At 41.0% G+C, this 23,107-nt stretch overlaps 1 protein-coding gene across 3 annotated transcripts in view; it reads left to right on the forward strand.

Moving 5' to 3' along the window:
• The window catches only part of LGI1 (leucine rich glioma inactivated 1), a 40,352-nt gene that overhangs the window by 3,630 nt on the left and 13,615 nt on the right, over positions 1-23,107 (forward strand). For 2 of the 3 annotated variants that reach the window (XM_016962385.2, NM_001071778.1), the window contains exons 3-4: positions 15,944-16,015; positions 16,111-16,182. The exons of the other annotated variant lie outside the window; for it this stretch is intronic. In XM_016962385.2, coding sequence (XP_016817874.1) covers positions 15,944-16,015; positions 16,111-16,182 — 144 coding nt within the window. The remainder of the gene's footprint in view (positions 1-15,943; positions 16,016-16,110; positions 16,183-23,107) is intronic. 3 annotated transcript variants of the gene reach the window in all.

Consider the following 23,107-nt stretch of genomic DNA (forward strand, 5'->3'; position numbering starts at 1 on the left):
CCACCCTAAAAATCTGATAATGTCAGTATGCCCCCAGATGCTTTTTCAGAGCTTCTGAAAAAGCTATGATGAGAAGTAGTTGTTGAAATGTCAGTCTGGGGTACTGAGGAAAATAGACATGGTATCTGAAGTTACATGCAGTGTTTGGGAAAAGATCCTGGTAGGCCATGGCTGGCAGTTTGTGTTGGAGAACAAGAAAAACAAAAACCCACATTCCGTAGAGAGGAGAGAGAAAGGATAAAACTATTCAATAAAAATTCATTAGATTAGTTGTAAAATACATTTTTTAAAAATCTCATTTATGGGTTTAAACATAACAACAAAAACCTTTCCCAAGCAAATGCAATTTCATTCATGTTTTACATAGGGCCAGTTTCGAAACATAACCAATGACAACGATTATGCATTCTAGCTTGCTTTTAGTGATAGAAAGTGGTACTTTTAGTGAATGCAGTTTAGAGAAATGTGTTTTCACACATTACAGCCCTGTTCCTTCTCAACTACACACTGAAGTCCCCAATGATATGGGCTCATGATGGAAGTGAAATTCAAATTTAAGAGGACAAAATGTGGCCACTTCGCCACCCACTTATAACATATTTTAATTATAAACCCCTGTAATTCCCGAGAGTGTTCTATTTTCAGGGAGTGATTTCCAGGGTAGTTTTAGTATCATGCTCAAATAAAACAACACAAAACAAAAACACTGCAAGTAAGAATCCGATGTGACCAGAAAAAATTTCTTAGTATTCCAATTGGAATGTGGTCTTGTTTGAAAGACAGAATTGATCTTTCAGGGTCAAAGGAGGGGAATAGCGTTATTTTAAAAATTAATCTACAATCAACACATAAATACCTGATCCATAAGAAGTTAAAAACTAAAAACAAATGGAAAAGCAAAAAGTATGAACAAAAGAAGGAATAAGTCCATCCTTACTAAGGCTTTATCATTTAGTCCTTCAAAATATGATCTGTCCAGGAAAAAATATCCATGGCCTCCTTTACCTTTAAAGCAATTGCTACCTTTTTCTATTCCTCCTTATATTAGAAGCCTACAATTTAGCAGTCTTCAATGACCACTCAAGCCAAACCTATCAGCCAAGGGTATTTTTGGAGGAATTATTAGCTGGTTATAGGTGAGCACGTTTTGGTTTGTATCCAGCTGATGCCCCCATGATGGACCAAAAAGCAAAAATTTCAGTCATCTAGGCTGTTTTGTCTACAATTTGCCCAATGATCCATAGATCTAATCTTTAACTTTTTAATTAATTACTTTTTTGTTTTTACTTTCTTAAAAATAATTTTAAATTCTATTTTAGATTTGAGGGTCCATGTACAGGTTTGTTACGTGAAGTGAATTAATTCTCGTAACTGCACAAACTAGCACTCACCACAGTTGTTTTCTCTGAAAGTGTATTTCATCCTTTCAGTTATTCAGGCAAGAAACTTCAGAGTTACCTGACCCCTCTCTTTCACTCTCCACTTCCACCTGGACAAGCATCCTGTCCGACAGCATGAGAATCTGCCTCCTCCTCTTCACCACAGCACCACTGCTTTCATTGAGGCTGCATTTCATTCACTGTTTCACAGGCTGTGGCAGGAGCCTCCACGCCTCACTGTCTGCTTTCAGTTCCCATCTGACCCATCTCCATTAGCGCTGCCTTTCCTGAGACACAGCTCTCCGTGCTTTCATGACTCCCTAGAAACAGAGAAAGTCCAGACACCTGAGCTGGCATCCATAGCGTTTGGCCCTTTCTATTTGTCCAAGGTTATCACTCACATCATTGACTCTACACACACAGACACACACACACACAGACACACACACACACACACACATGTGCCCAAACAAGTTCTGCAGGATCTCATTCTATGACCTCTGTTGATTCTCAAATTCTCTAGCCTTTACTGATGTCTGGCACTGTGTGCCATTTGTTAGAGTTATGGTGCTTGTATCTGCCTTGTGTCTTTCATGGAGGATCACCAATAAGCTGTGGTCCCAGAGAAAAACCCAGACATGTTTTCCCATGTATTTGTTGAATCCAGTTTATGTTTCCATCGATTTTGTGCTGAAGACTCCTGTGTTACTCTCAGCAGATAATGCTGGTCATGTTCACACTCTTTCTGATGTTTGGTGCACCCTAGCTGAATTCACGTGGACTAATGGTGTGGAGGTCTGGGAAGTGAGCCGAACTAAAAAAACTCGAGGAGATATTTGCTCATGAAGTTGTGAATTCAAACTTCCTCAGCAGAGATTTCCAGCATTCCAGATTTCAAAGGCAAAGCATCTAAGCCTTTCCTTAGACCCACCGCTCGAATCTCTTTTGTCCCACGCTGACTTCACATTTGGCCTCCTTGGTTTTTAATCAGACTGCAGAGGCCGACTAGTCTGTCCTGGGAAGGGTAAGATGCTCCTTTATCCAGCCTGACCAGACATCCAGAGGGAAATGTTAGTTAAGCATTATTAATATGAAAAAAAAAATCAATAACACAAAGATAATTTCCTTTTTGATTTAAGTACTGCTTAGCCAAAATAAGTATTTATTTATTGCATAGTTGCAAGCAGCAACAAAATGAAAACAAAAGCCTCCCATTTTAGCAGACATGTTTTGAGGCTCTACTGGGTAGCAGGTACAATGTTGGGCTTTGTGAAGGACACAAAGATGAGTGACACGCTGTCACTTTTCACCCTGATATGGCAGCTCCAAGCTGGTAGTGATTCTTGATATGGTAAATTATACTTTGCCTGTATTTGAACGCATTAGTTTCATTTAAAAAATTATTTTTATGTAAGTAGAGATGAGGTCTTGCTATGTTGCCCACGCTGGTCTCGAACTCCTGGCCTCAAACAATCCTCCCACCTCACCCTTCCAAAGTGCTGGGATTATGGGTATGTGCCTGGCCTCCTTAAATGTATTATAAGGTAGTCTTGATAAGCATTCTCATTTTGTTCCAAATGATATTCAGTTGATTAGTGATGATGGTGATGCTTGCTGGTTGTTGATCCTGTGGCTAATACGGGCTACAGAATGTCTGCAAGGGCTTTACAGCATCAGCTGTAATATCAAAACAGCTGACCCTGGTGAGCTGGCAATGAGGCAGACAACACAGACTTGTGGGCAGACAAGCATGGGTTCAAATCCCCACTCTGCTTCTTCCTAGTTGTATGATTTGGGGCAAGCTTAATCAAGTCTTGATATCTATATCTACAAAATGAGGAATAACCGTAGTACCTATTGCACAGAATTACAGTAAGGATTAAGTAAAATAATGCATGAAAAATGCTTTGCAAGTTTCCTGTAACTCAATACACATTAGCTTTATTACAGTATCTGAAAATCACTTTAATTGGAACTACCATAACATCAGATTAGTGTCTGATTGTATAATCTGGGTTTGCCGATAATCTCAGCTTTAAACATTTTGTGGTTCTACACACAGTTCCCCAGCAGAACTTGCTGAGAAATCTTTTCTTTAAATACTTCTTACAGGAAACGTGAACTATTTACCTTTCAAAAAAAAGTCATAACCCTCTCCTTTCTTCCTCATGAATAAAATGATTGGCACTACATTTTGTAAAACGTGCCAGATTTTGTTTAAATAATTAATATTGGCAGTCTTCAGATGAGTGGTTCTATGGTAGCATAGAAAGGGGCCTGAACTAGAAATCAGGAAACATGGGTTTGAAACTCAGTTTGGCCACTATTGGGCTGCGTGATCCAATAGTTTGGGTAGGTCACAAAACTACCCAATAGTTTGGGTAGGTCACAAAATATCACTGGACCTCAGCTTTTATTGCATAAAATATTAGAGGTAGATTAAACTGTGGTTCTGAAACTCAAATGCTAGTGGGGTTTGGGGCGGTAAGACCAATGAAGGAAGCAGTTGAGTATAAGACAATAAGGAGTAGTGGTGACTGAGGTAAACCAGAGAAGACATGTCTTACCTAAAAATCCTCTGCTCCAACTGACTATTGCTGATGGGAATGTGGTACATGCACATGGAGCCCTATCTTCCTCATTTTTAGGGGCAGGTGGAAATCTGGAAGTAGATTTTTAAACAGGATAAAGACCACACAAATATAAGTTGGCATTTTGAGACCCTTGCATTCAATTACATCTAAGGTCTCCTCCTATCTTAAAATTCTGTTGTATTCTACAAACAGTTACGTTAATATAATATAGAAATGGCATGGTTAAAGAAATGGACAATGATGGCTTGGCGCGGTGGCTCACGCCTGTAATCCCAGCACTTTGGGAGGCCGAGGAGGGTAGATCACGAGGTCAGGAGATGGAGAACATCCTGACTAACACGGTGAAACCCCATCTCTACTAAAAATACGCAAAATTAGCCATGCGTGGTGGCGGGCGCCTGTAGTCCCAGCTGCTCGGGAGGCTGAGGCAGGAGAATGGCGTGAACCCAGGAGGCGGAGCTTGCAGTGAGCCGAGATCGCGCCACTGCACTCCAGCCTGGGCGACAGAGTAAGCCTCCGTCTCAAAAAAAAAAAAAAAAAAAAAAAGAAATGGACAAAGATTATTGAATCAGTTCTAACAAACCAATACATTAGGTTGTTCATTGAAAGAATCTCATAACATGAAACTGGCTGTTATAAGGTTATTAATACAATAATTGTAGTTCCCAATCTCCCAAACAGGTCCAAACGGACCTTACCAGGCTCTCCCTGTGGTGGTTGATGATAAAATGATGTTTCAGTATCCCTCTCATGGAGCAAGGATTGGAAAAAAATTGTTAGGCCCATTTTTATATAGCAAGATGGCAGGTGCTTGCATGTGTAAAATGTGATCAAAAGGCAATAAATCTTAAAAAATACAAACTAGAATGTATACATACAAATAACTCTTGACTTCACAGAGGGCCATAGATTTTGCCCAACTGTGCTTCCATGGCTAAAGATTTCTGGACCCTCCTTTGAGAATTGTCTTCATTGCCAGTTTACAAGCCACACAATAAAACCAGGCAGGGTTTTATTAGAGGCATTAGTTATTTTTGTATTGCTTGGTGCTAAGCATTTTATAGATCTCTTTTTTTTTTTTTTTTTTTTTTTGAGACAGAGTCTCGCTCTGTCCCCCAGGCTGGAGTGCAGTGGCGTGATCTCGGCTCACCGCAAGCTCCGCCTCCCGGGTTCACGCCATTCTCCTGCCTCAGCCTCCCGAGTAGCTGGGACTACAGGCGCCTGCCACCACGCCCGGCTAATTTTTTTGTATTTTTTTAGTAGAGACGGGGTTTCACCGTGTTAGCCAGGATGGTCTCGATCTGCTGACCTCGTGATCCTCCCGCCTCGGCCTTCCGAAGAGCTGGGATTACAGGCGTGAGCCACCACGCCCGGCCTATAGATCTCATTTTTAATGTCATCATCATGGTAACCTTTTGAGGTAGATATAATTATCTCCATTTTGCAAATGAAGCGCTGAGTCCTAAAAGATAACCTCCTCAATGTCACGCCCCTATTAAGTAGCAGAGTTGGAGTTTAAACCCATGTCCTCACTTTTAACCACTTCTGTCTACTTCCTCCTGAACATGAATCATCATGCTTCACTTTGCATAGTTTTGTTCCCAAAATCAAATCCCCTCTCAAAGGGTCAACCTTTGCCATTAACAAGAGTTTTCAGGAGAATGTGCCCTAATTCCTGGAGACAATGACTGAAAGGAGTTTCAAAAGCCCTTTGAAAGAGTGGCCGCATTGCTGGCAAGAGCAGCTAGTTTCCCTAGGTTGCAACTCTCATTTATATGTGTAAGCTCTGATCTCCTTGCTTAAACAAAAATAGAGAGAGAGAAAGAAAAGAAAAAAGCAAAAGAAAAAGGCCTTATTTACTTTAAAGTTACACCTTAGACTACTGTTGTCTAAACTTGTGTCCTGTGGAGCAGTTGACCTGAAAGAAGAGTTCTGTGCTCAAATAAATTTGGGAAACTGCACGTTCTATCCCTGCTTGGTTATTTACAATGAAGTTACCTTGGCATAGAAACATCTCTGAAATTATTCAAAATTGTTTCACTTTTCTTAACATCCCATAGAATATTGGTTCTATGGAACATACAGTACTTTGGAAATATATGCATGTGATAATTCATTTTATTTTTAGCTTAATTATTTGTACCCCACCTCATTCTAGAGAGGTTGGATAGCAAAGGATACGCAGGTGGAAAGAATCTCATCCTAGTGGATACATTAAACGGTCTGTCTCCATATAAGGAGCAACTCAAGACCATTTTGTTAGTGTGGATTCGTTGATGTGACCTCTGGGAGTCAGTCTCCTCAGTAGGCTCTCTACCTGGTCAAGCAATTTAGCACACACCCCTTCTTTAGGGACCTCCCAGTAGATCTCCATCTTTGGGAGGAAGGAGATGACTTCTTGCAGCTCATTCAACAGGAAAAGGCTTCTGAGTGTAAATATACACTGTCACTGTTTTTATTTGGAGCAGGTTTCATCACAGCTATTTTCTAAATGGCTAAACAAGCATTTCCCTGGGTATGTTCCATGGAATATTCATTTTGTAGGAAGCTCAATGATAAAAGAGTCGCATTGTCAATGAGACCAGGAAACTGTATATTTAATTCCATTTTGAAGAGTCTCAATTTACTTAAGGATAGAAAAGGCACAGTTAAGAACCTTGATTAACTTCTTTAACCCACTTTTCCTAAATGTATCTGCCAGTTTTTGTGTACATAAACCTCTCAACCCTTTGAAGATCGTGCGTTCCAGGGAATACACTCTGGGAAATTCTGGGCAAGACTGTTGTAGGTTTGCAGCAGATACTAGGCAGAGCTGATACTAAAAAGAGGGAGCTGGCTTCCTCATGGCCACTCACCAGTCCTGGGGAAGTCGGGGAGGGAGAGAGGAAGCCTGAGCCTGGAATCCCAGCTCTGCCACTTACAAGCTTCAAATCACTTCACTTGCCTCACCTTGGTTTTCTTTATCTCTTACGTGGAGAATATAAAACCTACATCTTAGTGTTCATTTGAGGATTAAAATCAGATGTCAAGCTGTTGAAGATGAGGCCTGGCATGGAGTAGACCCTTCTCCTTGATGTTCCAGGACCGGGGAGATCCAGGGTGATTTTATAAACACATGGGGAGGGTGGGCTGCTGACTAGTTGTGCCAATTCCTAGAAAGGAAGAGTTTCCACTGCTCTGGGATGAGAGATAATCCCAGGAGGATTGAGGATTACCAAAAGGGGGTTACCACTCCAAAAGGAGAGGGTCCATGTTCAAATGTTTGCCAGCGTGCATGTCAAGGACATCCCTGCAAATCTGAAATCCACATCCTAATCCTAGCCCCACCACTGACAAAAGATGTGACCTTGGTTAAGTCACTTAACCTCTGCCAGCCTCAGTCTCCTCATCTGTAAAAAGAGGAGTCGGACTACGTATCTCTCTGGAGTACCCCCAACCCTCAGATTAGTGTGGAACCAAATTAAGGTTATTCCAATCAATCCAGGTTGAAGAGTTGGTAATCTAATTAAGGATCAGCTGAATTTTCAAGGTTGAGAGTCAAAAAGAACTGTCAAATAATGTACTTGTGTGTGATGCTTCCAATTTTAATGCTTTTCTGTGTTAGGAGCATATTTTTAAATATTCAAATGTGAATTATTCACATGGCACATGCACTTATAATGTGTGCATTTAACTAAAGTGAATCATCAGCCTATTATTAATTATCATTTAACCAGCCCTATTCTTTTGGATAAAGGAGAGTGTTAGTAAAAACCAAAGGGTTTGAATCATTTAAGCAAAGCCAGCTCTAAGCAATTTGGCAAGCCCCTCCAGCTGTCCCTCCATATCTTCCAACAGCTATAACCTGTGCATCCTGTGCTCTTTCATTTACATATACATATACATATGCAAATAAACCCATGTTCACTTGGGAGTGTGCACACTCATGTTTGTACACACTGTCCGTGTCCTACCTAATATCCTAGAAGATGTCCATCAAAGTCTTCTTGGGGCAGGTGACATCCTCACGGGACCTGAGTTTCCTTAGCAATTAAACACGTGTTCTTTTCCTAGATCTAAGTAAGAGCTCTTCCAGCTCTGACATTTGATGTCTGTGCTCTTTACTTAGCTATTCCTTGGCAGAAGCATTGTAGACATGCTCATACACATTATCTCACATAATTCTTAAAATCATCCAGGAAGTCTTTTTGCATCCTCAATCCTATTTTAACAGATAATGAAACAGATTTACCTACTTGATGTGTAAACATACAATAATAACTGGCAGTTACAAGCTTAGAAACCTGATTCTCTATTCTGAATCCAATCAATTCATTCTCCAAGTGACAACCAAGCACTGGCTACTCACTTTTCCCTTCTTAATCAGAGTGGTTTTTGTGGAGTTGGGAATCATCTGGAAGAGCCTCCTAGATCATCTCCCCTCCATAGCCAGGAAAATCTGCTCTAGGCTGAAACATGGGATGTAGGCCACTCATGGGCCAGATACAATTCTAATGGCAATCAAGATATTATAGGTGACTGGAGAGAGTCTGAAGAAGTACATGTCATTAGAGCCAGGGTGCCTGGCACGGGACCAAATGAGCAGTCTAGTTTGAGACAATGGGAAGTTTTCTTAGCAGGAGTCACCCTTCCCCCCACCATTCAGGCATCTGCAGACCAGCCTCCCCGCTCCCCAGATTCCACATGCCTACTCTTTCATGAATGAAAGAGTGAAAAGCTACAGTGCTATAAGCATAGACTCATACATCTTTAGAGCTACAAAAGACCTCACAAATGATCTAGTCTAGTCTCCTCGCTTTACAACATAGAGAAAAGTGGTATGCTCTAGGACATGGAAGGTATGGTCAAATTTATATTAGGACCCAGGCTTCCTGATTCACTCTTCAGTGTGCTGCTTCCCTGGCCTCTGAAGAGACGAGGCCCCAGGGCAGGAAAGCACCTCAGTGGCCCACCAGACTTAGCACCAACACATGAGCCTGCCCAGTCCTTTTGCTCTTATGCATTCCCGTCTCTGGCCTCTCACCCGGTATTTGGGCAGCCTTACCCTTGACCCCTTGTAGCTATATCCTCATTCTTAGATCCTCTGCTTCTTCATTTACTTCTCTGTTGCTGGCCCTGGTTCCCTCTGAACTCTGAGCTCCATGTTAACCCTGTTGCCTACTTTTCCGTTCCTTTTGAAGTAAATTCTGTGTGTCCTACCTCTCCGTTCAACCAGGAATCCCCTAATAGCTTTATGACCTTGGTGTGAAAGTGTCACTTAGTCATGACCCGTCCCTATAGACAGCAGAATCTGGAGGAATTAGAGCTTAATGTTAGCATTTTACAGGTCACATCCTCTGATCCCAGAGCAATATTAATAATGAAATTATGAAAGCTTTTTTTAAAAAAAAACAATTACAGGCAATTTTAAGAATATTATTCTAAATTCCCATTGAAATCAAATACGCAATTTTAAAAGATGAGCACAGAGCAAAACTTACTGGATGCATTACACAAAGTAAAGTTCCATTTCTAAATACTTTCATTTTTTAATCAGAAAGAATAAAAGTATATTATTGAGCACTAAACTTAATAAGTATCCTAAGGAAATCAGGAGAAAAGCAATAAAGAAAAGATAAAATAATAAATTAGAAAACAGTGGGAATAAAAAAATTAATCGAAGATTTGATCCTTGGAAAATGCCAAAAAAAATGTGCCAGACATTTGAAGGATATCACATACTCAAATAGGGGAGATTCTGTTAATTCTGTTAATTATTCAACAGAAAGCGTTGGGTAAATTTGGGTAAATATTTAGAAAATATCAAGGCTGTGTCTTACCTCACATCATACATAAAAGTAAGTTCCAAATGTATTGAAGAGTTAAATATTAAAAAGAAAATGTTAAGGGGAAGATGTAGGCAATATTTCCTTGATCTCAAGACAGGAAAGGATATTTAAAGAATGAAATCATGTCTTTTGCAGCAGCATGGATGGGTTGGAGGCCATTATCTTGAGTAAAATAACTCAGAAAGTCAAATACCGCATGTTTTCACTTATAAGTGGGGGCTAAATAATATGTACTCATGGACATAAAGTGTGGAATGATAGACATGGGAGACTGAGAAGGGTGGGGGTGTAGGAGGAAGGGAGGGATGATGCAATACTTAACGAGTGCATTGCACACTATTCGGGTGATGGTTACACCAAAAGCCCAGACTTCACCACTACACAATATATCCATGTAACAAAACTACACTTGCACCCCCTAAATTTATAATTTTTTTAAAAAAGGATTAAAGGCAGGCCAGGCGCGCTGGCTCATGCCTGTAATCCCAGCACTTGGGAGGCTGAGGGTGGATCACGTGAGGTCGGGAGTTCGAGACCAGCCTGACCAACATGGTGAAACCCCGTCTCTACTAAAAATACAAAAATTAGCCGGCACAGTGGCACATGCCTGTAATCCCGGCTACTCAGAAGGCTGAGGCAGGAGAATCTCTTGAACCCGGGAGGCGGAGGTTGTGGTGAGCCGAGATCGTGCCATGGCACTCCAGCCTGGGCAACAAGAGTGAAACTTTGTTTCAAAAAAAAAAAAAAAAGATTAAACACAAAGAAATAATACGTAATAGGAGTTGATGTATTTTGTTAAATACAAATTTAAACTTCTATATGTTAAAAATCATTAATGAAAAGGCAAATTGGTAATCAGTAGGAAAAAACTTTTAGCATCAAAAGAAATAGGAAAAGATGAAGTAATATCCTTAATAAATAAAAAGTGCTTAGAAAGCAACAAAAGGGGTCAAAGGGCATGATTTCATAGAGAAATAAAAATGATAATTTTAAATGTTGGTGAGGATATGGTCAGATAGGCATTTCCTTACTCAGAGTTGGACATGTAATTTGGTACAAGTCAGCAGTAAAGAACTAGAGATTTAAAAACCTTCTATAATCTAATAATGGTACTTTTAGAAATCTATCCTAAGTCTATCATAAGGAAATAAGTAGAGATAGGAAAAATATTTATATATAAGGATGGTTATAATCATGTTTATAATAGTAAACATTGGAATCGATAATTTAAAAAGTTACATCATGATATATCCACAATACAAAACTTACTCATCTATGGAAACTATATTTTTGAAAAATTGATTGTCATGAGAAATTGTTCATGATATAATAAGCAAATGAAAAGAAGGATACACAATGATATAATATTACATCAATTTTATAAATACATATGTGTATATATCATATATGCATTATGCTTATGCATATCAGTGTCTTTGGGTAGTATGATTATGGTGCACTTCATTTTCTTCTTTAAGCTTTTGTGTTTTCCAGAATTTCTACAATGAGCATATATTATTTATAAACAGAATTCACCAAAGTGTATTCAAGGCTGGGTACGGTGGCTCATGCCTGTAATCTCAGCACTTTGGGAGGCCGAGGCGGTTGGACCACTTGAGTCCAGGAGTTCAAGACCAGCCTGGGCAGCATGGTGAAACTCCATCTCTATAAAAAAAAAAAAAATACAAAAATTAGCCAGGCTTGGCGTTGTGCTCCCGTGGTCCCAGCTACTTGGGAAGTTGAGGTGGGAGGATTGCTGGAGCCAGGGAGGTGGAGGTTGCAGTAAGCCAAGATCGCGCCACTGCACTCCAGCCTGTGTGACAGAGCGAGACTTTGTCAAAAAAAAAAAACAAAAAAAAAAAAAACTGGAAAAACCTCACAAAGCGTGTTCAAAATTTTCAAACTTTCTACTTGAAAAACACAGATTGATATTATCTGGATGTGATTTTAAGACTGCTTACTCTAATTAATTCCTCTAAGAAAGGCATTATTGTTTAATTACATTTCTTAAATCCGTATGAGCTGAGTGGTGTTATTATGGCTGCTCGCCAGAACGTGGTTATTATGTCATTATGTGACCTGGGACCTGTGCTGAGAGGCCACCCAGTGTGTGGAAAAGGGTACTGAACCAGGGGTCTTGGGCCTTGTGACCTCAAGGAAAGTGTTTGGTAGCCTTCTGGGCCTCAGTTTCCTCTTCTGTCAAATAGATCTTACCTGCTTTACTACTTTCACAGAATTGTTCTAAAGACCAAATAAGAAAATCCAGGCAGGAGTCTATGACATGTAGGCTATTATGAAGCCAAAGATCATTATTCAAAGAATAAGCTAGTACCTGCCTGGAATTCATAGTTCATATAAATGATTTTTCTAAATCTCCCTCCTGGTAAGGAAACATACTCCCGTGGTTGCAGAAGAAAAAAGCCTCCCCTCTCCTCCCACAGCCCCTTTTCTTACTGAATTAATAAGTGCACAGCCCTTTGGGGAGGGTGTAGACAGATCAGGCACACCCCTGTGTCCACCTCCACCAAAATTCTAGGGGAAAATGCCTGGCTTCTTAGGAAAATGCTTCCCTAAAAAAAGAGGAGAAACCTCAAGTGTTCCCATGGAACTGGAGCAGAGGGCAAATTCCGCACAACCTCTGCACAAACCCACGGGCTGGCTGCTTGGCAGGCCTGCAGGGTCCAGATCTCTGATCTGTGGCTCAGAGTAACGAGGTCATTTGGATGGTACATTGGTTTCATAAACCCCTCCATGATGCTGCTGCTGTTGTGAGGATAGTTGTCACTTCCAACTCATATTATTGCAGACTCTAGGCTACACGTAGTTATAGGGACAAGAAAGTCCACAGCTCCTCCACTCCCCACACCAACGGCTCCAGGCAGACTTGCTGCAAGGAGCAGAGACCCCTTGGTCACCACAGGTAAAGGGGACAGTGTTTTGACTGACTTGGCAAGCTTACCATGTGCAACCCTGGCTGCATATGAGTCTCCTAGGGAGCTTTTTAGTAACCCAGGTGACACCCCACGTTTAGAATTTAACCAGAATCTCCAGGAGTGGGAACCAAGTATCAGTATTTTTAAAGCTGTCTGGGTGATTCCAAGAGCAAGCAGGATTCAGAAGCATTGGCTGAGGTTTCAACACAGATCTAGGTATCTCTCCCACACCAGTCTTCAAAAAACTTATCTTGGTGGGTTTTCCACCACAATTCTGCACTCTCCTAAGCATTCTTTGCACATAATTTTACCTACCATGGATCCAATTCAACCCTAAGGCATCCTTTATCCTTTAGCTTCTCTACCGGCTGGCTCCATTTCTCAGTCTGCCAATTCCAGATCCCCAAGAAGGGTGTCGTCTTAGCCCAACTCACCTTTTTAAACCAGGCTACTTGGGCCATGGGATGCTGGTTGATTTAGAGACTGGCTACTCTGTGGAAAGGGACAGAGGTTGTGCAGTGTAGAACATGGCCACCCTGGTCTGCCCCAGTTCTGTTTTTTGTGTAGGTGGGGTGGGTTGGGCACGGTTTCCCTTAACAGAGACTGTGGAATACTTTAACATATCTGGTTCAATAACAAATTATAATAATGAAATCAAACATATTTAGAGGAATCCATACAAATTAAGGGTCAGAGTTTCATCCTCTGTATAGAATATGATGTAGGAGTCTTTTTAAGTATACGTAGGATAATAAAATGGATAGCCCACTCAACTATCTTTAGAATGTATGTATAATTTTATACATCTTTTTCCATAGAAACTACAATTGAATTTAGCATTGAGAGATTATGGTATTCATTATTATCTTAGCCAGAGGGTGTTTTTTTAGCTTTTATAAGAAACTTTTAAATTGAAGTATAATATACATAAAGAAAAAGTGCACGTTATAAATGTACATCTCAATGACTTTTTACAAAGTGAATACCCTTGTAACCAGCACCCAGGTCAAGAAACTCAATATTATCATTACCCCAAAAGATGCCCCTTGTGTTCTCTTCCAATTACTCCTTGCCTCCAAGGGTAACCACTCTCCTGATTCTAGCAGCATAGATTAGTTTTTGTACTTTATATAAGTACAGTCATATAGGATGTACTTTATTGTGTTTTGGCTCCTTTCCTTGAATATTCATCCTTAGTTTTGCATATGCATTTGTAGTTCTCACAAGAGGTTTTAGTCCTTGAAATGTAGTTCAACAAACATTATTCAGCCAGGAACTGTGCCCGGGGCTGGGGACACAAAAACAAATAAGGGCAAATTCCTGCTGTAAGAAATATTTAATCCAGTAGTCTCGTAATGATCAGAATTTAGTGTAAAGTGAATTCCTCTTTGTCCAACAAATATTTATTCAGTGTCCACTAGAGGACAGGTGCTGTATCACAGGTGCTAGGGATAAGAAATGAACAAGCAGACAAAAAATCTAGCAGAAATCCTCTCTTTTCTTCCCGTGACGTGCATGGGCAAGTTCTGCCCACTAATATTCATTTCCCACTATGTCCTGCATCTGATTTAACATAAAGGGAAGTAGCAATGGAAACTATTTCTTCTGGCAACTTGGAATATGAGAAGTCCCTGGTCCTTGGGCCATTTTTCAAATCAGTGAGTGTGGGAGGTATAATATTTGTGTGTACCAATTTCTGCCTTATTCCATTCTCTCCGCTGCTGATGCTGCCTATACTGAATGCAATGAAAGTCTGGAACCTAAGGAAACCTTTGGGTGTTAGCTTAACTTGGAGTCAAGCTGAGCAGTCTTCTTGTTTTCCAGAGCCATGAAGTGAGAAGAGACACAATTGCCAAAGCTGTGATGGAAATCATACAGCTTTGAATTTGTTTTAGTAACATGGAATTCTAACATGTGTCACTGTTCATTAGTACTGGCTTTTCAGAGCCTCGTGAATTACTTGGGTACAAAGCCATGACATTAGAGGCATGAGGGATTAGAAGACAATCCAACACCACTCTAGGGTTGATAGTTTAGGAAGAAATGCAAGAAATCATCTCATTTTGTTTGGTTGGTTCATTCCTACCCCCCATTCTCCACATTTTTATGAAAAATTTTAAGTATATATAAATGTAGACAAAATAGTAAAATTCACTCTTATGTATCCATCTTTCAGCTTCAAAAATTATCAACTCACGCCAATTCTTCTCTAACCCCTTGTTGTCCCCCTCCTCTGATTATTTGAAGCAATCCCAGATGACAAATAAATTACTCATAAATGTTCAGAAAGTGAGATCTCCTAGTTTTAATTCCTCTAGTTCACAGGTTCAGCGGTGAATTCACTAAGCTAGTTAGTGGTACTTATATTTAATCCCTGGCTTCAGAAGTAAAAGTGATAAGCTTTACTAACAGAATTACTATTATTATTATTACATTATGACATAATATAATATATTCTTGTACTGTTTGGCCTAAAACTATCTCTTTTAAGCCTCTCATTCAGTTCTCCAAGGAGTTCAACAGGGTGTGGGATGGCTGATTGATGTTCTTTTTCATCAGTGATTTCTAAACCAAATCCTTGTGGATTTTGAAATTGCAAATATATTTGTCCAAGTAAAAGCTTCAACTATTTGGTAATAAAATGGGTCTAAGACTCTTCCCAAACCTCATGTTTCCCATTTTCAGTCTGTGTGCAAAGGAGGAGGTTGGTTGGTGTTCATGGAGCCAGTGTCAACTGCCTGTCTGTTACGAGATGTCACAGCACAACCAGGCATGCAGCTTAATTTTTTTTAGGTTTCCCAGGCTCAAAACCGCAAAGTACCATTGTTTTTGCCAGTTAGAACACTCCAGAGGTTTCTAGAACAAGCAGAAAAGATTGTTAGTGCCTTTGTCATGAAAATATGTAAAATGTTGCTTTGGCTGCTTTGGTTATCATAGCTGCTCTGATTGTATCTCAAAATGTCACCCAGGGTATGTGGCAGTCATTGTGAGGAATCGGGCACCAGGCACCCCTTGATGAGCCTTTGATGAGGAGATGATTAGGAGTAAAAAAATGCTGCATAGATTATCTGCATAACTAACACTGTAGCAGACAGCCATGCAGACATTTTTCTGTATACAACTCCCACTCATTTTTCTGAGAGATAAAAGCAGCCAAGATTGACAATCTGTCAGTTTCACCATTTTCATTGTGTACTTTTTCTGGGCAGGTTATTCACATCGAACTCCTTTGATGTGATCAGTGATGATGCTTTTATTGGTCTTCCACATCTAGAGTATTTGTAAGTAAAAAAGCTTTTTTAAAACATGATGATTCAGGACAAGTACTCTCAAGTTCCTGTAACTGTTTGACAAAAAATATTATAACTTATTGCAGATTCATAGAAAACAACAACATCAAGTCAATTTCAAGACATACTTTCCGGGGACTAAAGTCATTAATTCACTTGTAAGTATGAATGTTGCTATTACTTTTTAAGCTTGCTAATGGACAATGCAGTTTGATCACCTGTGGTTAATGCACCTACTTTATGAGTGTCCATAAAAATTTAAGAAACCCAAATGACTTCTCTCCATGCACACTTGCCATCTTTCCCTGTCATCTGTCAGAGGGTGTTCAATAAATTGATTACTATTAATATTTTTATCCAAAACCAACCATAATTAGAAAAGCAATCTAATGCAGGGAAATTGTGTGCCTGAAATAACTTCTTTTATTATCTACATCATTACTTGCTTCATGGATCATTATGAGTTGACTGTATAATTTGATATCAGCTTTTTTTCCCTCTATAAGCCCTCACTTTATATACATTTAAACATAATATAGCCACAGGCGATGTCTTCATAGTACCTGATCAACTTGTTTATCAGTGAAATATTTAATTACTCAATGGATGATTACAGCTAACAGCAGTTGTTCTTAACAGGGAACAATTTTGTCTCCCAGGGAACATTTGGCAATATCTAGAGACATGTTTGGTTGTCACAACTGGGGATGTAACTGGCATCTAGTGGGTGAAAGGCAGGGATTCTTCTACTGCTTAGGACAGCCCTACACGACCAAGAATTATCCAGCCTAAAGTGGCATCGTGGGCAGGTTGAGAAACCCTGAACAACAGGACCCAAACAATTTGTTTCTTCTAGCCTCCCTCACCCTCTACAGACAAACACATTCACACACACACACACACACACATATACACACACAGGCACACATATGCATACACACACACACTCACACACACACTCTCACATACACACAGATTATTTTAAGGAAACTAGAAGAGCATGGAAAGAAAAGGCACTAACATTTACATCACTTTTCATCTAATCCTCTCAATAATCCTGCCAAACAGGCACAATAATCCCTGTTTCAGAAATGAGGAAACAGTCTTGGAGGGGATATATGCCTTGTGAGCTGATTAGTTATGGAATTATGAGAACATCTACTTAATTGTTGAATTGCAGTGACTCTTCATCCTTTCAACAGCTATTTCTCAATCTACCTAATATGTATCTTATCAGTTCTAGATACAGATGCAAGAGATCCAAGTGTCATAGTCATTCTGTCAGCTTTAACCTGTTCTCTCATCATACTTCATTCCCAGCTCTGCTCTAGGCCCTAGGATGCAGCAGGGAACAAAGGAGACAAAAATGCCTGTCCTTAGACTGAGCCTGATTTCCAGTGTGTCCACGCGGTTGTCACTCTGCCTCCACCAGGCCCCCTTCTCTCCTGTTGCTTGTTTTGTAGCAAAGAGAAGCTAATAGCCAGATATATTTTACAAAATCATACCTTTCAAGGCTTTGTATAGAGTTATTATAATAAAAAAACAGTGTTTGCAATACTACTCTTCATGTCAATGACATGATATGATGCAAAGATGGCTGTTTACAGAATGAATGCTATGCAATTTTATCACAGAGCTCAACACTGCCAAACCTCATTTTTCAGACAACAAATAAACAAAAGAAACAAATATATGGAAGGAGAAATGGAAATTCATGACCTCAACTTGAAATCCACTAGATTCACATACATCCCAATCCATACGGCCTCTGTCCAGTGCTTAGCATCATGAGAGCTGTAGGGAGGATGTAGGACTCTGGTGTCCTCTCGAGGAACCCAGATATAAGCTTCACCTGCCCAATTCATCCAGCTGTGTCTCCTCTCCAGCCTAAAAGCCTGTGGTTTCTCTCAGGCTCCATGCACAGAACAGGAAAAAATGTTTCCCTGTCTTGGAAGGAAGGAAGGAGGGAGGGAGCGAGGGAGGGGGGAGGGGAGGGGAAGGGAGGGAAGGAAGGGAGGAAAGAGGAAAGGAGGGAGGGAGAAAGAAAAAGAGGAAGGAAGATGAGAGAGGAAGGGAAGGGAGAGAAAGGAGGGAAGGGGAAGAGGAAAAAGGGAAAGAAAAAGTCTGTTTGACATCCTAGTGTAGGACACCCATTTTGTTTACTGGAGCCTATTATGTGTATCAAATGAAATGGGAATTTAAATGTGGGTCTTAATGATGCCCTTTCTTTAGCAGTATGGAGCCTGTAAGAGAGAGAGGCTGGTACAGAACACGCTTAACATCCAGAAAATTTCAGGTTCAAGGAACACCAAGGGCAGCCTTCAAAGAGAGGCATGACTCTTAACAGGCAGTGAAAGAGAAGTCCCACCTCTCTGAGCTGGTGCTGGAGGTAGGAAGGTGTTATGAGGGAACAGGGGTTAAGGCTGTGGCTAAATGAATATGACCCTTAGGTCTCTTGTATCTTTAGCTAACACTTATTAGGTTGACTGATATGGCATTGCCAATGTTAGGCTGTTTTTTATCTACAAAAATGGCAATGCCATATGGTTCATCTTAAATAGTTTCTAAGATGTGACACATGCTTTACAAGGAGTAGGGCCTACAAAGATGAGTAAGATCTAGTCCCACCTTAGAGAAGCTCAGGCTAGCAAGAGAAATTGGACAAATATTTTCTCACTGAGTGCCTTTGTCCCCAAGTTATGTTCTCCTTTCAAATTATGCTATTCTTCATGGTACAATTCCTTCCTTCCATCCTTCATTCTCTCCTTCCTTTCTTCCTTCCTTCCTTCTTTTATTCCTTCCTTCTTTCCTTTCTGTCTTTCAAGGAGAGATGGAGTAGGGAGGATCTGAAACCCAAATTTCCCTCTGCCGGCTCAGTAAGTCAGGTTCATTTTCCATTATTTATGGCGTATTAATAAATCTGGCATTTGTCTGAGCCATTAGTTTCCTTTTTAAGACATTAGGCTTCAAAGTGCACTTTTCTCCACCTCAGATCAATCCTTCCCAATCAAGGCAAACATTCAAGCTGTGAGGAATTAGCACCTCACCCTCTAACCTGCATGCATTGCAGGAAGAGGTTACAAAGCTTTCTCATATTCTTGACTTCATCATAGTCTCCTGACGACCCCGTGAAAGAGACAGGGCAGTAGCACTATGTTCATAGATGAACGAGCAAGTGGAGGTATACCATGAGTTGAAGCTGCTCCCCAGTTACTAAGTGGTAAAGACAGACAGCTCCCACCGTCTTTGATGAGACGTCCGGTGCTATGTCCACTGTGCCAGTTACCGCAGGACCAGATAGCTTTTATTGAGCTGGCTGGATCCTTCCATGGGACATGATTTGAGGAGAAAATATGACTAGAGAAGAAAGAAAAGATCCTGAAAACAGGAAACCTACCCTCATATTTCATCTCAAAATGCAGATAGTTGGGATTAGACGTATACTTTCAGGGCCAGCTGGTTCCCACTCTGGCTTAACATTAAAGCCACTCCCTTACCTGTGCCTTTATATAAATTTAGTTCACGCCTAAGAAACAATGCACTTTCTCACCTTCTTATACAGAGATGTCAGTAGATTTCTCTTCTAAGAGACATTTACAGATAACTTAAAAGTTATTATAGGCCAGGCGTGGTGGCTCACGCCTGTAATCCCAGCACTTTGGGAAGCCAAGGAGGGCGGATCACTAGGTCAGGAGATCGAGACCATCCTGGCTAACATGGTGAAACCCCATCTCTACTAAAAAATACAAAAAATTAGCCGGGCGTGGTGGCGGGCACCTGTAGTCCCAGCTACTCTGGAGGCTGAGGCAGGAGAATGGCATGAACCCGGGAGGCGGAGCTTGCAGTGAGCCGAGATCACGCCATTGCACTCCAGCCTAGGCGAAAGAGCAAGACTCCGTCTCTAAGAAGTAAATAAATAAATAAATAAATAAATATTAAAAAGTTATTATATATACCTGGCTATCAGGCGAGATCCTCCCCTCCCCTGCAAATTAACCCTTAAAACCCTGCAAATTAACCCTTAAAAAGGGAGAGAGACTTCTTAAAGTTAAGTCCTTTCAAAGCCTGTCAAATGCTGGGATTCTCAATTACTTTATTTTGAATCATTGTTCTAATGTTATGCATGTTTCACTTTAATGTTTGAATGGTTTGTATATTTTAGTAATCTTTTGTATATTTGAATTTTTCTGATGAATATATGTTATTTTGGTAATCAGGAAAACATGAATAAAAATTAGTTTATGAATAAAAAACTAATTTATGGCCAATGATGACAAAATCTTCAAACATTATGTATTGGCTTCTAGTAATACCTATGAGTCTTTAGTAATGATTGCTTTGTGTGCCATTAAGTGTCACTGTGGCTAAGGCCCAGTGGAGCCAGCATTGTTTGCATGCATATATAAATATTTGGAGAAAATTATCATCAATCTATATGTATTGTAGAGTATCCAATGGTTGCTCAGCACTGAGGGGGTACAAAGGACTATATAACAGTCCCCAAACTCAGGATGCTTGCGTGTTCCCAATCAGTTGCACAGGATGTCTTTGTTTTAGCCTTCACATTGCCTTATATGTAAAGAGGTAGTGCAATGTAGCAGCTAAGAGGGTGATCTCTGCCACCAGACTGCCTGGGTTCAACTGTCTCTCTGCCAGCTCAATAGGACAAGTTTATTTTCCATTATTTACTACTTATTAATAAATCTGGCATCTATCTGAGCCATTAGTTTCCTTTTTAAGACTTTAGGCTTCAAAGTGCACTTTTCTCCACCTCAGATCAGTTCCTCGGCTTTGCACCTTAACAGCTGTGGAATTTGGGGCAGGCCATTTAGCTTCACTATGCTACAGACTGGGCATGTAAAATGGGGTTATAATAATAATCTCTTAAAATGGGATGGGGAATAACAAGGCATTTAAGAGTATTAGTGCCTAAGGTTGTCTTGAGATTAAGTCAGTTAATAAATGCAAAGTGCTTAGAACAGGGCCTGGTATGTAGTAAGCACCACTGTATAACTAAAACTCACTGCCCAACCTCCATTAGTCCTGGATCAGAATTCTAAATGCTATAGTGTATATACCATTTAAACATTTTCTGTGAAATTTAAGTAACTACAAAGTGCTCAGAACAGGGCCTGGTATGTAGTAAGCACCACTGTGTAGGAAAAAACTAAAACTCACTGCATAACCTCCATTAGTCCTGAATCAGGATGCTAAATGCTACAGTGTATACCCCCTTTAAACACTTTCTATGAAATTAAAGTAACTGCACTTGCACCGCCGCAGGTTCAGACAGACACAAACCCAAGCTGAGAATCTGCATTGCAGGGGGGCTGGTGCACCCCAGATGGCTGTGGGCGATGCTTTCTTAGCAGCAGAGCCCGGTGGCACTGAAAGAAACGCGGTGTTTGAGCCAGTCTGGTCTGCCTTAGAGAGAAGACTTTCCAGTGGGTTCCACAGTCATAATCGGAGGTTTTCTTGGGTAAATGATGAAAACACCAAAGGGCAGGAAATGGTCATCATTTCTGTGAAGAAGGAATGGCCGTCTGCCTTTGAGAACACTTGACCTTACTCAGCCAGTTTCAAGGTAACTAGACATTCAGCTGCGCAATATCTCAGTTGTTTTAAAGAATGTTTCTGGCCAGGTGCGGTGGCTCACGCCTGTAATCCCAGCACTTTGGGAGGCCGAGGTGAGCGGATCACAAGGTCAGGAGATCGAGACCATCCTGGCTAACACGGTGAAACCCCGTCTCTACTAAAAATACAAAAAAATTAGCTGGGCGTGGTGGCGGGCGCCTGTAGTCCCAGCTACTCGGGAGGCTGAGGCCGGAGAATGGCGTGAACCTGGGAGGCGGAGCTTGCAGTGAGCCGAGATTGCGCCACTGCACTCCAGCTCGGGTGACAGAGCGAGACTCCGTCTCCAATAAATAAATGTAAGTAAATAAATAAAAGAATGTTTCTTAGGTGAACTTTGAACCAGGACCTAGAGAATGGTGCTTAGTTGAAGGCAACTTTAAAGAGCCTCCACGTTGCCTTGGGATTTCTGCCACAGTGGGGCTGTGGGGAGGGAGGGTCATTCCTGAGGTGGGGGTCCACACCAGCTGGTGGGGACTGCACTAGTCACTCACAGGGCTTTGAGCTTTCTCCCCCAGTGCCTTGGCACAGGGGGCCTCAAAGGAGCATCCTTTGCTCTTTTCTTTGCCTAGATATGTACGCTTCCTCTCGTCTACTCCAGCCTGCCTCATTCATTCATTCATTTAAAAGTATCTATTAGGCTGTGTGCGGTGGCTCATGCTTGTAATCCCAGCACTTTGGGAGGCCAAGGCGGGCGGATCACTTGAGGTCAGGAGTTCAAGACCAGCCTGGCCAACATGGTGAAACCCCATCTCTACTAAAAACACAAAAATTAGCCGGGCATGGTGGCGTATGCCCGTAATCCCAGCTACTTAAGAGGCTGAGGCAGGAGAATTGCTCGAACCAGGGAGGCGGAAGTTGCAGTGAGCTGAGATAGCGCCACTGCATTCCAGCCTGGGTGACAGAGTGAGACTCCATCTCAAAATAAATAAATACATAAATAAGTAAAAGTATCTATTGAGGGCTTACTTTGTGCCAGGCACTATGCTAGCACTACAGATAATGCAAAGAGAACCATCCTTCTAGTGCTCATTGCAGAATTATCCTAGAAATAAAGGAACATTGATTAAATGTTTCCTCAAGTCTCTCATTGACTGTGTCTTCACCCCTCTCCCAATCGGCTCCACCCCACCCCAGTCAGATATTTTAGTGCCACCTAGTGTGACCTCCATCCCCTAGAAAAGCCTGTTGTCAAACGCACTGACCCCTAAGTACGTGGCCTAAAGTATCACCTATCCTAGTGTCATCTATTAATTTTAAAGATGAAGCCATAGCCTCTCAGTGAAAATGACAAAGCTGTGATTTCAGAGCAAGAATAGGACTTGGAGATCATTCTGACCCAGTGATCATTCACTTTATAGAAAAGGGAATAGCCTGAGCTCAAACTCAGATATCCACTTCCCTGTCCACGTCACCCCTGTACTCTGTGGCTGAGTTCTGGGCCCTAAAGTG

This window comes from Pan troglodytes, chromosome 8 (assembly GCF_028858775.2).
Source record: "Pan troglodytes isolate AG18354 chromosome 8, NHGRI_mPanTro3-v2.0_pri, whole genome shotgun sequence".
Lineage (NCBI taxonomy): Eukaryota > Metazoa > Chordata > Mammalia > Primates > Hominidae > Pan > Pan troglodytes.